Source organism: Artemia franciscana, chromosome 18 (genome assembly GCF_032884065.1).
Source record: "Artemia franciscana chromosome 18, ASM3288406v1, whole genome shotgun sequence".
Classification (NCBI taxonomy): Eukaryota; Metazoa; Arthropoda; class Branchiopoda; order Anostraca; family Artemiidae; genus Artemia; species Artemia franciscana.
Window position 1 is genome coordinate 28,982,220 of NC_088880.1, and position 13,466 is coordinate 28,995,685.

At 32.7% G+C, this 13,466-nt stretch overlaps 1 protein-coding gene across 1 annotated transcript in view; it reads left to right on the plus strand.

The window, feature by feature from the left end:
- The window catches only part of LOC136038841 (mitochondrial intermediate peptidase-like), an 85,995-nt gene that overhangs the window by 56,524 nt on the left and 16,005 nt on the right, over positions 1-13,466 (plus strand). Inside the window, exon 7 of the mRNA XM_065722256.1 lies at positions 3,411-3,538. Within this exon, the coding sequence (XP_065578328.1) occupies positions 3,411-3,538 (128 nt within the window). The remainder of the gene's footprint in view (positions 1-3,410; positions 3,539-13,466) is intronic.

Here is a 13,466-nt window from a genome sequence, read left to right on the forward strand (position 1 = left end):
GTTTTTTACGAACTCGAGAACATGATTGAAGGGCTTGAAGATAAGCCCCTCCTCCACTCCTAGCAAAAGGATCTGGTGGGGCCCGTGCTTGACGATGCTGGCAATCAGTCCATTTTTAGATGTTTTCAGGTAAACAAAAAACACAAATTTACAATTAGGTTCTTTTGACACTTAATAATGACTTGTTATTTTAAAGTTAATTTGTGTCCATACTTCAGGGCATGATTGAGGGGCTTGAGGACAAGTTCCTCAGTTCCTCCCTTCGAGCATGGCTTACAAGGGCCATAAATGACAGTTTTATCGATAAAACTTAGTCTGACAACTTTGTCAACATCCGCGAAATTGAGAAATAACATATCTTAAAAAAACCGAATTTTGTCAAATAATACATTATGAAAACTGATAAGCTTAAATTTTTAATTATAATCTAGTCTTTTTAAAGGATTGAAATTTTGATCAGTTTCCTCCCTTTTTAAAAATAATCAATGCGTAAGCTATTTTTACTATAATTTAAATTAAGCTCATTGTATATACTTAAAAACAAATAGTCTCGTAATAATCGCTCTCTCAATGCAACCAAACGCTAGCACTTAGGTCTACCTGAAAATTGCGGCTAAAGAATTTCTTAGTGAAAATATATTTAGAATACAGCAATTATGTTTTTTATATACAACTTCGTCTTTCAAATGGAAAATAAGGGCAACTTTCTCCAGGTCTGCTCTCTGGACGACGTTTGTCTAACAATTCTATAATGTTATCATTAAAAGGGTAGGCCATTCGTTGGTTATGGTAATATTTCAGCGAAAAACATCATTAAAAAAAAGTTCCTTAAACACACCGTAGATGCAATTTTTTTTTGTATCTGACTCAATAATTTATTCAGGCCCTCCTTCTTGGTATCTCGTAATTTTGTAATTAACTCTTGCTTTCTTACATGTTTGATATAATTTTTCAGTTTTATTTTTCAGATACAAATTCCTCCCCCCCCCCTTCCTTTGGGACAAAATCCTTTGTCTGCGTGGGTTAAATGTAAAGAAAATAATATAAAAAAATTCAAATATGGCGGAATATCAAAACTTGTGTTTTATTGACTTACACGAGAAAAATTGCCTTACAAATTACAAAAGAAAATTACATAAAAGAAATAATATGCATAGGTTAAAAATACAATTGTAAAAAAAAATAATTTGCAGTGGTTAAAAATTAAATTGTTATAGAAAAAAATTATCTAATTAGTAAAAATAGTAGCAGTATCTTCCGTGCGACGCGCGGAATAGAACCTGAAAACCCTCAAACAAGAGGCGTGGCCTCATCCACGGCGCTGTCATAAGTTATCTTCTATTTTGAATTTTCTGAGAAATTGTTTATACACTTTTGTTAAAAGAAATGCAGTTGCTGATAAATAGTTACTTCTTACTTAACGAATTATACTTATTCTTACTTACTTTAGGAATTATTTGAAATATCTGGGGAATGGCTGAAGAGATAATTGTAAAAATTTAACCCCCTATACTTTAACCACGACCCCCTCCCCTAATGTGCAAATATATAGATCAAATTTGTTTCTAAAGTAACGAAGAAACCGGTTTGTTCTCGAGTTTTACACAGCGTAAACTTGAGTGAGCGGCGTGTTATACACAAGTAACGGAATTTTTCCTGGCGAGAGAGTTGGATTTCCCGGTATTACTTAAAAAGATCGGAAATTTAATGCAAAAAAACAAGTTTTTTCAACTGAAAGTAAGGAGCAATAGCGAAACTTAAAATGAACAGAAACTTACGTATATAAAAATACGTATATAACAGCAGCCGCCCCTTCCACAAGACCTCGGTCTTTTACCGTGTTTCGCTATTTACTGTGACCTTTGTGATGTTTGTTTGTGACGTTTATCGTTATATTAACTATTCTCTTTTAGTTGTGCACGCGCAAGAAGGCTTGCTTTGTTATATTTACTTTGAATTTTGTTTGTGACGTTTACTGTGATGTGTGACGTTATATTCATTATTCTTTCGTAGTTGTGCACGCACAAGAAGGATTGCTTGGTTATATTTACTGTGAATTTTGTTTGTGACGTTTACTGTGATGTTTGACGTTGTATTCGTTATTCTCTCGTAGTTGTGCACGCACAAGAAGGCTTGCTTGGTTATATTTACTGTGACTTTTGATTGTGACATTTGCTGTGATGTTTGACGTTATAATCATTATTATCTCGTAGTTGTGCACGCACAAGAAGGCTTGCCTGGTTATGTTTACTATAAACTTAGTTTGTGACGTTTACTGTGATGTTTGACGTTATATTCATTATTCTCTCGTAGTTGTGCATGCACAAGAAGGCTTGCTTGGTTATGTTTACTATAAATTTTGTTTGTGACGTTTACTGTGATGTTGACGTTATATTCATTATTCCCTCGTAGTTGTGCACGCACAAGAAGGCTTGTTTGGTTATATTTACTGTGGATTTTGTTTGTGATGTTTACGGTGATGTTTGACGTTATATTAATTATTCTCTCGTAGTTGTGCACGCACAAGAAGGCTTGCTTGGTTATATTTACTGTGACTTTTGATTGTGACGTTTGCTGTGATGTTTGACGTTATATTAATTATTCTCTTGTAGTTGTGCACGCACAAGAAGGCTTGCTTGGTTATATTTACCATGACTTTTGATTGTGACGTTTGCTGTGATGTTTGACGTTATATTCATTATTGTCTCGTAGTTGTGCACGCACAAGAAGGCTTGCTTGGTTGTGTTTGCTATAAATTTTGCTTGTGATGTTTACTGTGATGTTGACGTTATGTTCATTATTCCCTCGTAGTTGTGCACGCACAAGAAGGCTTGTTTGGTTATATTTACTGTGGATTTTGTTTGTGACGTTTACGGTGATGTTTGACGTTATACTAATTATTCTCTCGTAGTTGTGCACGCACAAGAAGGCTTGCTTGGTTATATTTACTGTGACTTTTATTTGTGACGTTTGCTGTGATGTTTGACGTTATATTAATTATTCTCTTGTAGTTGTGCACGCACAAGAAGGCTTGCTTGGTTATATTTACCATGACTTTTGATTGTGACGTTTGCTGTGATGTTTGACGTTATATTCATTATTGTCTCGTAGTTGTGCACGCACAAGAAGGCTTGCTTGGTTGTGTTTGCTATAAATTTTGCTTGTGATGTTCACTGTGATGTTGACGTTATGTTCATTATTCCCTCGTAGTTGTGCACGCACAAGAAGGCTTGTTTGGTTATATTTACTGTGGATTTTGTTTGTGACGTTTACGGTGATGTTTGACGTTATACTAATTATTCTCTCGTAGTTGTGCACGCACAAGAAGGCTTGCTTGGTTATATTTACTGTGACTTTTATTTGTGACGTTTGCTGTGATGTTTGACGTTATATTAATTATTCTCTTGTAGTTGTGCACGCACAAGAAGGATTACTTGGTTATATTTACTGTGACTTTTTTGAACGACATGGAAAGCCGCATCAAGACTGTCATTTTACAATTGTTGGTGGACGAATGCTGAGCAATGGAAACTATCAGGTATGTTAGATTCCGTTTCTAATTTTTTCATCTTTAGTAATGATTAGGCTGCTTGGTGGTATTCCATGTTTGTTTTTTTTTAGTCCTAAAATTACCAAAGGTGCTCTAAGACAATATTCAAAGTACTGTGAAAAACGTCTAATTTATGGTTTTAGGCGTATTGTTTTTTGTTGTAACATTTAGAATAAATAATTATTATAGCAGCTATTTTATTATAATCATGCGTATTTTTATTATTAAGGTTTCAAATCAAGACTGTCAAAATACTCCCATTTGTATTGAATGCGTTCCTATTGAGCACATCTTCAGCCAAAAGTAAAGTGGAAGAAAAAAGTTTTTATGACCAAAATTTTAAATAAGAAAAAAGAAAAAAACCTCTTGATTTATTAACGTAAAATATGTATTAATGTCATATACTGAAAATGGTCATTTAAATAAAAAGAAAAATTTAAATGCAATAAATTTTTTTTTGGTGGTCTCCACAACACTTTAAAGAATTTCGAAGTATTATAATATATCTAAATAAAATATATTTTCATAATCTACTATTGAAATATGATTATGAATCTATCTAATTAAAAAGTAGCATAAACACTCTGATTGTCATATTAAAGTCATATAATATATGAAATTAATATAATATATTAAATATAACATATAATATATATAATATAATATATAATATATATAATATAATATAATATATATAATATAATATAAGTCATATATAATATTACTATATTATATGACTTGTCTCAACTTTAATTATATAGAATGAAGCGTTTTTGTGCTTTTGCGATCAATGTTGGATGCACTCCATCCAAATGCTTTTGCGAGCAATGTTGCTTAAAGCGACTCTAGAGAACTTCGGAGGAACAAAACGACCCTGTTACTTTTTAATATGGCGACTTGTTGGTTTACACAATTTATTTAGATTATTTTCTTTTACTATAACGAAAAGAGAAATCATCAATGCAACAGCACAAATACATTAAAAAAAAAAAAAAAAAAAAAAAAAAAAAAAAAAAAAAAAAAAAAAAAAAAAAAAAAAAAAAAAAGAGAGATAGAAGGAGAAAGGGTAAACTGTTTTCCTAAATTAGTGATTAATATAGACCAGCACTTGAATGAGGCCTTAACCCTACTCATCCATACAACCACATAGGTCAAACAGCATAGCCATACACAATCAACCATAAAGAATAATCCATGGACAGGCATTCATGTCGTCAATAAGTATAAGTCGTCATTTACCAAACAATAAGACAGTAAAGACAAATAATTCAGAGGCAACAATCCAACACAAGGGCTCATCAGGGAATACACTTGCCTATAGGGTTTCGGCACTTTAAATTCTCTACCCAGTCAAGTGTTGTGCCTACCACAGAATATCCATGGCATCCCCGTGTCAGGTATCACCCCCAAAATACATGCCTATGAAAAAAAAAGCCAGCAAATGTAGAACAACCAAGTAACACCAAAACAAGCTTATCCTGTTAATATACTCCTCTTTTTAGCAACAATAGGTAAACTAAATGTGATAAATTTTATCGAATCACAAATATTAACTCTTTGCAAAAAACCTGAATGACCTAACAATTATAGAATTCGTCATTACCATGTGGCTATTTTTGAAAAATCCGCTCTATTAGAAACACAATTCAAAATAGATGGCGCTGCGTCAACTTTTCGCGAACCTCCGAAATTAGCCGAAAATTTCCCTAAGTATTTCTAGATATTTTTTTTGGTATTTATTTATAAGTTCGTTATAATGAAAAATATTTTTTTTAAATTGCCAAGTTAATTTATTTGCAGAAAAACCTCTTAATATCAATTTTTGGCTTAAGATTTTAAATCTATTTTTAAAATCAATATAATTACTACAAATCCTTGCATAACGAAGTAACTGTGAGAAAAACGCCGAATATGTGATATTTGAGTGTATATTACTTTCAGGGAATGGGAAACTAATCACTTCAAAGTCAAAATCATCCGTTTTATTATACATTTTAAAACTTAATTTATTATTATCAGAAATATTAATATTTAAATCTAAGAAATGATCTTCAAGACCAGCGCCATGACTAGGTTCAAGAGTAAGCTCTGATGGATATATATTTTTTGAAATATCAATGAAATCCTTACAATTTAAGACCAAAATATCATCTAAATATCTTTTATTATTTGATAAAACATGTTTTAAATTACTTGGATTATTCTTATCCATCATATATTTATATTCTGGTTGACTTAAAAACAAGTCAGCTATAAATGGGCTGGCATTCCCCCCCCCCCCATGGGAATTCTCACGATTTGCTTGTACAAATCACCACCAAATCTTATATAAGTATTGTATAAAACAAATTGTAATAACTCAAAAATCATATCCAAGCTGTAACATCTCAAGCTAACTGTAGTCTTAAAGCAATTTGTCCATATAGCTTTTTTATTATAAGTGTCTATTTTTAAGAACCTTTTACTAGATAAGAGGAAAGATTTCTAACACTACTTAAATTATCTAACACTACATTAAGTGATAAATTAGTATACATTGTCGCAAAATCGAAAGACTCAATTCTTTTAGCTGAAACCATTGTTAAAGAATCTATCACCTGCAGTGAATTATTAACACTCCAATATGGATTAAAATTCGAAAATTTTTTAATACCAGAACAATAGGTTTTAAGTTTATTTATAATTTCCTTTAAAATTAAAGAGAGGTCAGTAGCAGCAATGCGGGTTGGACATTTAGCTGCTCCAGCAATAAACCGTGGTTTAGGGGGATTCTTATGAAATTTTCAGTCCAATATAGGAAAGGGAACTTTTTATCATTGTCATTTATTTTAATATTAAAATTTTTAAAAAGTATTTCTTCAGTCTTTTCAATTAAATTCTCATCCTCTAAATTTACCTTTTCGTAAACATTAGTTGTGCATAACTCGGTTTTTAAGATATCACAATACAGCTTCTGACAAATTATGGCAAAATTATTATTAGCTTTATCCACCGGCACAATTACAAATTCATTCTGTAGATTAGCAACTGCTTGTTTAATCTTAGCATTATAAAATAATGATTTAGTGTTACTATTTTTTAAGTTAGAATATATTTTATTTCGTATTCTACTAATAATTAAATTCTTCCAACTTTGAAAACTCTCTTTATTTTTATTCTCTTTCTTACAGCACTTATCAATAAATAAATCAAAATCATTTTCCAAGCCATCAAGAACACTCGATGGTTTCAGATGATGAGAAAGACGGAAATTAGCCCCTTTATTCATTATAATTTGAAGATCATCTTGCTTAATTATTGAAAAGTCCCCTGTTATAACATGTTTGTAAGTGGGATTTACAAATGGGCCAAGTTGCTTACAGTTACAAACCGGTTTCCAATTTATATCTATATCTAATCTTTTAAGTATTAAATTATAATTAAAAATAATTTGCCCAATAGTTTTTGAAAATTTATAAGTTAAAACTGGACTATCATTATAATTCAAATTACTAGGAAGGGTCTGTTTCACATCCCGCTGATTTAAAATTTCCGGTAAATTAATATCTTCAATCTGCTTACGAGTAAAATTAATAGGTAAATATAATCTGTTATCCTTATTACCAATCTTATCTAACTTTTTCTTTTTTGAAAGAAATTTAGTCTTAGATAGAATGCAAATTGTATCGCATATTACTTTAAAATTATATTCAAGAGCTGTATTATTCTTAACAGTCCAGAAAAGTTTGATTAAATTCCTCTTGTATAAATTATTTAGACATTTTATTACAGAAATCATACCCCTAGATTCAAGTAGCTGGCATAGATTTATAGAAAACATATGTAAATCTAATTGATTTTTTGTATTATTTTTCCTATGTCCTCTCGATCGTTTTTTACGTTTAGTAGGACAAGTAAAAGAAGGATGGTCCATAAAACCATCAATACATTTAACAACAACCTGAGACATGTCACCATATTTTGCTACACGATCATTTAGCCCAAAAGGATAAGCTGTACCAAGAGTATGGATCCAGAAACCCTCCTGTTTACGTAGTCTATTATTCTTCTCTTCTTTATTTAAATTTTCTAACTCTAAATTTTCTAAAATTGTGACAGTTATATCTGATATGGAACATGTACTATTATTGCAATGTTGAACTAGATAGTTATTAGTTTTTTCATTATTAACTGTTGTCTTGTGTCCAGAAAATCTTTTATAGATATTATTAGTTTTTTCCCTCACATATTGTAGACAGCATTTACTACATTCTAATAGGTAAATTACATCGGTTGTTTTACAATTAACATTACCACGTAACTTGCATGCAAAATTTTTGTTATGCAATGTACTCTTAACAGAAGTCCGTGGGATAAAGTGATCTTGGCAAAGAAAACAACGACTCTTACACTTACTAACTTTCAAAAAATCGTTCCGAGTTCCGAGGCTAATATTTGTATTTTGTTGCATTAAAAGTTATTGAAAATAAATCCAAAAAATATGCCAAGGTCAATAGGTCAATAAATACATAAACATGAAAAAAAAAGTTGTTTCATGAAAACATGAAAAAACATGAAACTTGTATAAGTGCCATCTCACTAATAATTAACAATATCAGGTTTAAAACCTGGACCAGGGTAAAGGTCTGTCGGGGAGAAAACTAAAAAATTTTCCTCCACCAGCACTGGATCCAACCTGGAATAATATAACGAAAAGAGAAATCATCAATGCAACAGCACAAAAACATTAAAAAAAAAAAAAAAAAAAAAAAAAAAAAAAAAGTGATTAATATAGACCAGCACTTGAATGAGGCCTTAACCACACTCATCCATACAACCACATAGGTAAAACAGCATAGCATTATTTTTAGGCTTTAATGAAGTTAAAGGAACTTTTCAGTTGCGGAAGGAGCAGGGACGTATCCTGAATTTTTTCGGGGGGTAAAAACTTTTAAAAACGCGTCAAAAGTTTGTTTATATTTCTTTTTGTTACGTCTTTACGAGTCGGAAAAAAAAATTGTTGGGGGGGATCAAACCCCCTACCATCTCCCCTGGATACGGCTTTGGGTAGGAGACAAGGAAAAATACTAAATTTTTAACCGAAAAAGTGTGATTAAGAAATGATTTTTGTGATTTATCATACGAGTTACTTTGGAAGTCTCTTGTAGTCCTATATGGTCATGGATAGCTGGTTTTTAAATTTTATTAAATAAAAAAAAAACAAGTTTTTTTAACTGAAAGTAAGGAGCGACATTAAAAATTAAAACGAACAGAAATTACTTCGTATATGAAAGGGGCTGCTTCCTCATCAACGCCCCGCTCTTTACGCTAAAGTTTGACTCTTTCTCTCAAATGTTCTTTTTAAAACAGTAAAACACTTTAGCGTAAAGAGCGGGCGTTGATGAGGAAGCAGCCCTTTTCATATACGAAGTAATTTCTGTTCGTTTTAAGTTTTAATGTCGCTCCTTACTTTCAGTTAAAAAACTTGTTTTTTTATATTTAATTTCTGAACGTTTTTGAATCAATGCATGTTTTGATTTTTGCTCTCCGCAGAGAAATAATTAAAACGAAATTTGCATATTTTTTTTTTTTTTTTTTTTTGGCTAAATGGCTTTCTCATAGTTTTGATCGAATCATTTTGAGAAAAAAAGGAGCGGGGGAGGAAGCCTAGTTGCCCTCCGATTTTTTGGTTACTTAAAAAGACAACTAGAACTTTTAATTTTTTACGAATGTTTTCATTAGCAAAAGATATACGTAACTTATAAATTAGCTTACGTAACGAACTTTTGTATTCTCATGTTTTTATTACATATATATAGGGGTTCACCCCCACGTCAGTACCTCGCTCTTTACACTAAAGCTTAAATTTTGTCCCAATTCATTAAGAATGACCCCTGAATCACAAAAGCCGTAGAATAAATAGTTGAAATTACTAAAAATACTTTAGCGTAAAGAGCGAGGTATTAGGAGGAGGTGAGCCCCTCATATGCGTAATAATTTCTGTTCGTTTTAAGTTTTAATGCTCCTCCTTACTTCCAGTTGAAAAAACTTTTTCATATTTATTTTTTCATTGTGTTTTTTTGAATAATGCTAGAAAATCCTGCGCTCCCTTCATGGAAATTTTCTTCCCCCATGACAAATTCCTCGATGGAAAGTTCCCCCAACATATCCCCCTGTTCTCAACCCATTCCCCCAACCAAACAATCCCCATGACAAATTCCTCGATGGAAAGTTCCCCCAACATATCCCCCTGTTCTCAACCCCTTCCCCCAACCAAACAATCCCTCTGGAAACGTCTGTACGATTCCCAGTAACCATTACTATATGTAAGCACTGGTTAAAGTTTGTAACTTGTAGCCCCTCCCACGGGGACTGTGGGGGAGTAGGTCGTCCCCAAAGACCTAGTTTTAAGGTTTTTCGACTACGCTGAATAAAATGGGAAAAATAATTAGCGTGGGAGGGGGCCTAGGTGCCCTCCAATTTTTTGGTGACCTAAAAAGGGCACTAGAACTTTTCATTTCCGTTAGAATGAGCCCTCTTGCAACATTCTAGGACCACTGGGTCGATACGATCACCCCTGGGGAAAAAAAACAAATAAACACGCATCCGTGATCTGCCTTCTGGCAAAAAATACAAAATTCCACATTTTTGTAGATAGGAGCTTGAAACTTCTACAATTGGGTTCTCTGATACGCTAAATCTGATGGTGTGATTTTCGTTAAGATTCTATGACTTTTAGGGGTGTTTCCCCCTATTCTCTAAAAGAAGGCCAATTTTCTCAGGCTCGTAACTTTTGATGGGTAAGACTAAACTTGATGAAACTTATATATTCAAAATCAGCATTAAAATGCGATTCTTTTGATGAAGCTATTGGTATAAAAATTCCATTTTTTAGAGTTTTGGTTACTATTGAGCCGGGTCGCTCCTTACTACAGTTCGTTACCACGAACTGTTTGATTTTAAAATTCGAAAATGAGGGATCTAGGAACAGGTGCATGAACTTCTGTATCCATATCGTTCAACGTAAGATTTTTACGTTCGCCCCTTTTTAATACCTGTTTTAGTGATAATCTGAAGCGTTCCATGCAGCTGTAATATAAGATAAATAATTATTTTTGTGTTCTAACGAAGTTAGAGAAAAATTTGAAAAATTTTCAAGAAAGAAGGCTAAGTAACAGCTTTAACTACTAGTAGTAGCAACTCATTGCAGCGCTAAGCCGGCTGAGGCCAACACATCTACGCACAATCGCCTCTATCCCAATCTATGAAAAGCCTCCCTCTTTACATCCTCCCAAGAAGCTCCTATTTCCCTTATCTCTTTCATCAAGATATCTTCCCATCCTATTCGGTGGTAATCCCCTGTTCCTGACCGTTGGCCGAAAAGGACAATCTTCGGCAGTCCTTCATCCGCAGATCCTGTCCTAGCCATCTCATCCTGTCTCTCGGAATGTATGATTTTGGACAGGATCGTCGTTTTTGGATACAGGTTACTTAGAAAGTCTATTGTATTTGGCCATGGAAAATTGGAGAAGATATTGCCAATATTTCCGTAGAAATGAAAAAGAAACTTACAAGTGAAGTCTGAAAAACAAAAAAACTGAACGATAGTTAAAAACTTGCAAGATCCTCCAGGATATTAAGAAAATATATCAATCCATTGCTCGATTTTTTGAAGGATTGAACTCATGAAAAACAATAAAAAAAATACTGCATATTTCGATCATATATACAGTTATCGTCACCAACAGTCTAATGTCTAAAAATAGGATATATCCCTGTTATCCCGAATTACTAATTATCGTCATGGAAAAGCAGCGTGATGTCTCCGTAAACACATACGTTTAACTGACCTTATTGATTACAATAAAACGTTCTGACGAAACGAAGTGCCATTTGCAGCCATTTGGTATAAAATAAAATTTTAGGCTTAGGGTTGCCATATTCTATAGGGGGATTTAAAGTCATCGAAAGCTATATAATTGACTTTCCAGTTTCAGAGACAGTAGGGCCTTACGCTGTTGCTTTCGTAGTAGAAATTGAGCTCGAATCCTGACAATATTCTTTGTCTAAGACCTTAATATTCGTATGGGAGGTGATACAATCTCTCCCATTGCTACAATCATTTTTTATGTAGCATAAAAGATCACATTCACATGCGTGCTGGTAGATAGGTAAAAAGTGTGAGCAGGGCATCATGATTGTCCTCAGAATCTCTATTTGGGTTTGGGTGACAAGTACACCTTCCCCCTAACCCTCCTAATAAATATTCGAGCGATGATTTTTTTTTCAGGGATCAGTGTCATCCTCGAAGCATTGCTTTACGAATAGTAGCCTTGATTGTTAAAAAAAAAACTAAGTTGAAGGAGGGACTAGTAGCTCTCCTTAATGTTTAAGAAAGCCCTGGGTGAAATAACTCGTAGTAACAAATTACAAGTAAAGGGCAGTCCTTGCCAACAGAAATAAAAACTCTAAAAAAAAGAATTTGGTTTCGCATATGTAACTACAAAATTTATTATTCATGCTGATTGTGATAATGCAAAGTTTATTAGTTTTAAAACAGCTTATTGAAAGCTATTGAGCACTTGAAAATTTGCATAATTGTATCCAGATTTACATAATTGTACATCTTCATTTCTGCATTTTTTTTAAGGATTGTTAGTTTTAAAATTGAAAAAGAAGCAAATGTTTTTAAACACTGTATTTGGTACTTAAATTGTTTGGTTAAACTAGTTTAGAATTTGGACTAGCCAGGGGTCTTTAGTTTTAACCCCCTTGAGAAAGGCTTCAATAAAGACAAAGGAATGTTTGGTTTAGCGCCAATGCATGAATTTTAATGTGCGTTTCCTTTAGATTTATGGTTTATTGTGATGTTTTGTGCCGTTCACAAAACTGCTTTTAACTTCAAAATACCAAGTTCAACTTATGCATTTTTGCCCCTTAGAACCATCTTTGGTCCATTCATATCTGAAAACATCCATTTCTAATGTTTGTCTTGTGGTTCTTTCGCATTGTGAAGAGTGCTTTGTCATATTTTGGCAATGCTGCCACGTTAAACCGTCAAAATATATTAGCAAAACTAATTAGCTAAATTTACACCGCACTTTAGCCATAAAAAAATCAGTCATCAACAATATGTTGATTCTCGAAGAGTTTTTGGTACATATTATTTTGGCTCATTCTTTGTGGATTTTTCACCTGTGTTTCTTTTCTTTTTAATTTGGCAACCCATACTACCAAAAACTACATAATGACATTTGGAGGTCGTTTTTCATGAAAAATTGAGTTTCCCAATTTCTCTTTTTCTGCTTAACGAATTTAAAAAAATAGATGTCATTATCGCTATCCTTGATACTTCCGTCTAAAGATAGGGGCCTTAGTCGTGGTTCCGTCCTAAAAATTTTAAGCCATTGACCTTTGGTGTAAAGACTGTATAAACATAGCCTTCAAAAGATGAAACATATACATATGCATCATATGAAAGATCAAACATGTAAACATAGCTTACTATATGTAAATTTTTCGCTTTCGAAAGACGAATATCGATTCTTGGCATAGATCCTTGGAATATTTCTTTGAAACCATAGTACTGGTCCAGAGACATAAAGCTATTTAATGAAGGTGGTAAGTTGTGAATGATGTTGCCAATCTGTGTGACATTTGAAACATTTAGGGGTGTTCAAAATTGTGGATCTATCTTCGAAAATTTCGATATATGCACTATTTTTCTCTGTTGTTTGCGCACATATCAATTTAAAAAACAAAAACCTGTTTTTGTTTTAAAAAAAAAAAAAGGTATGTTCTTATCGACGTCACTAGCATGGATTTTTTTTTTTTTTTTTTTGTTCAATTTCAAATATTAGATAGCATGTAATTGCAAGTATAGTATTAAATCATGGTGGTAAAGTCATGAAATACATTTCCTATTTATGCGGCATTT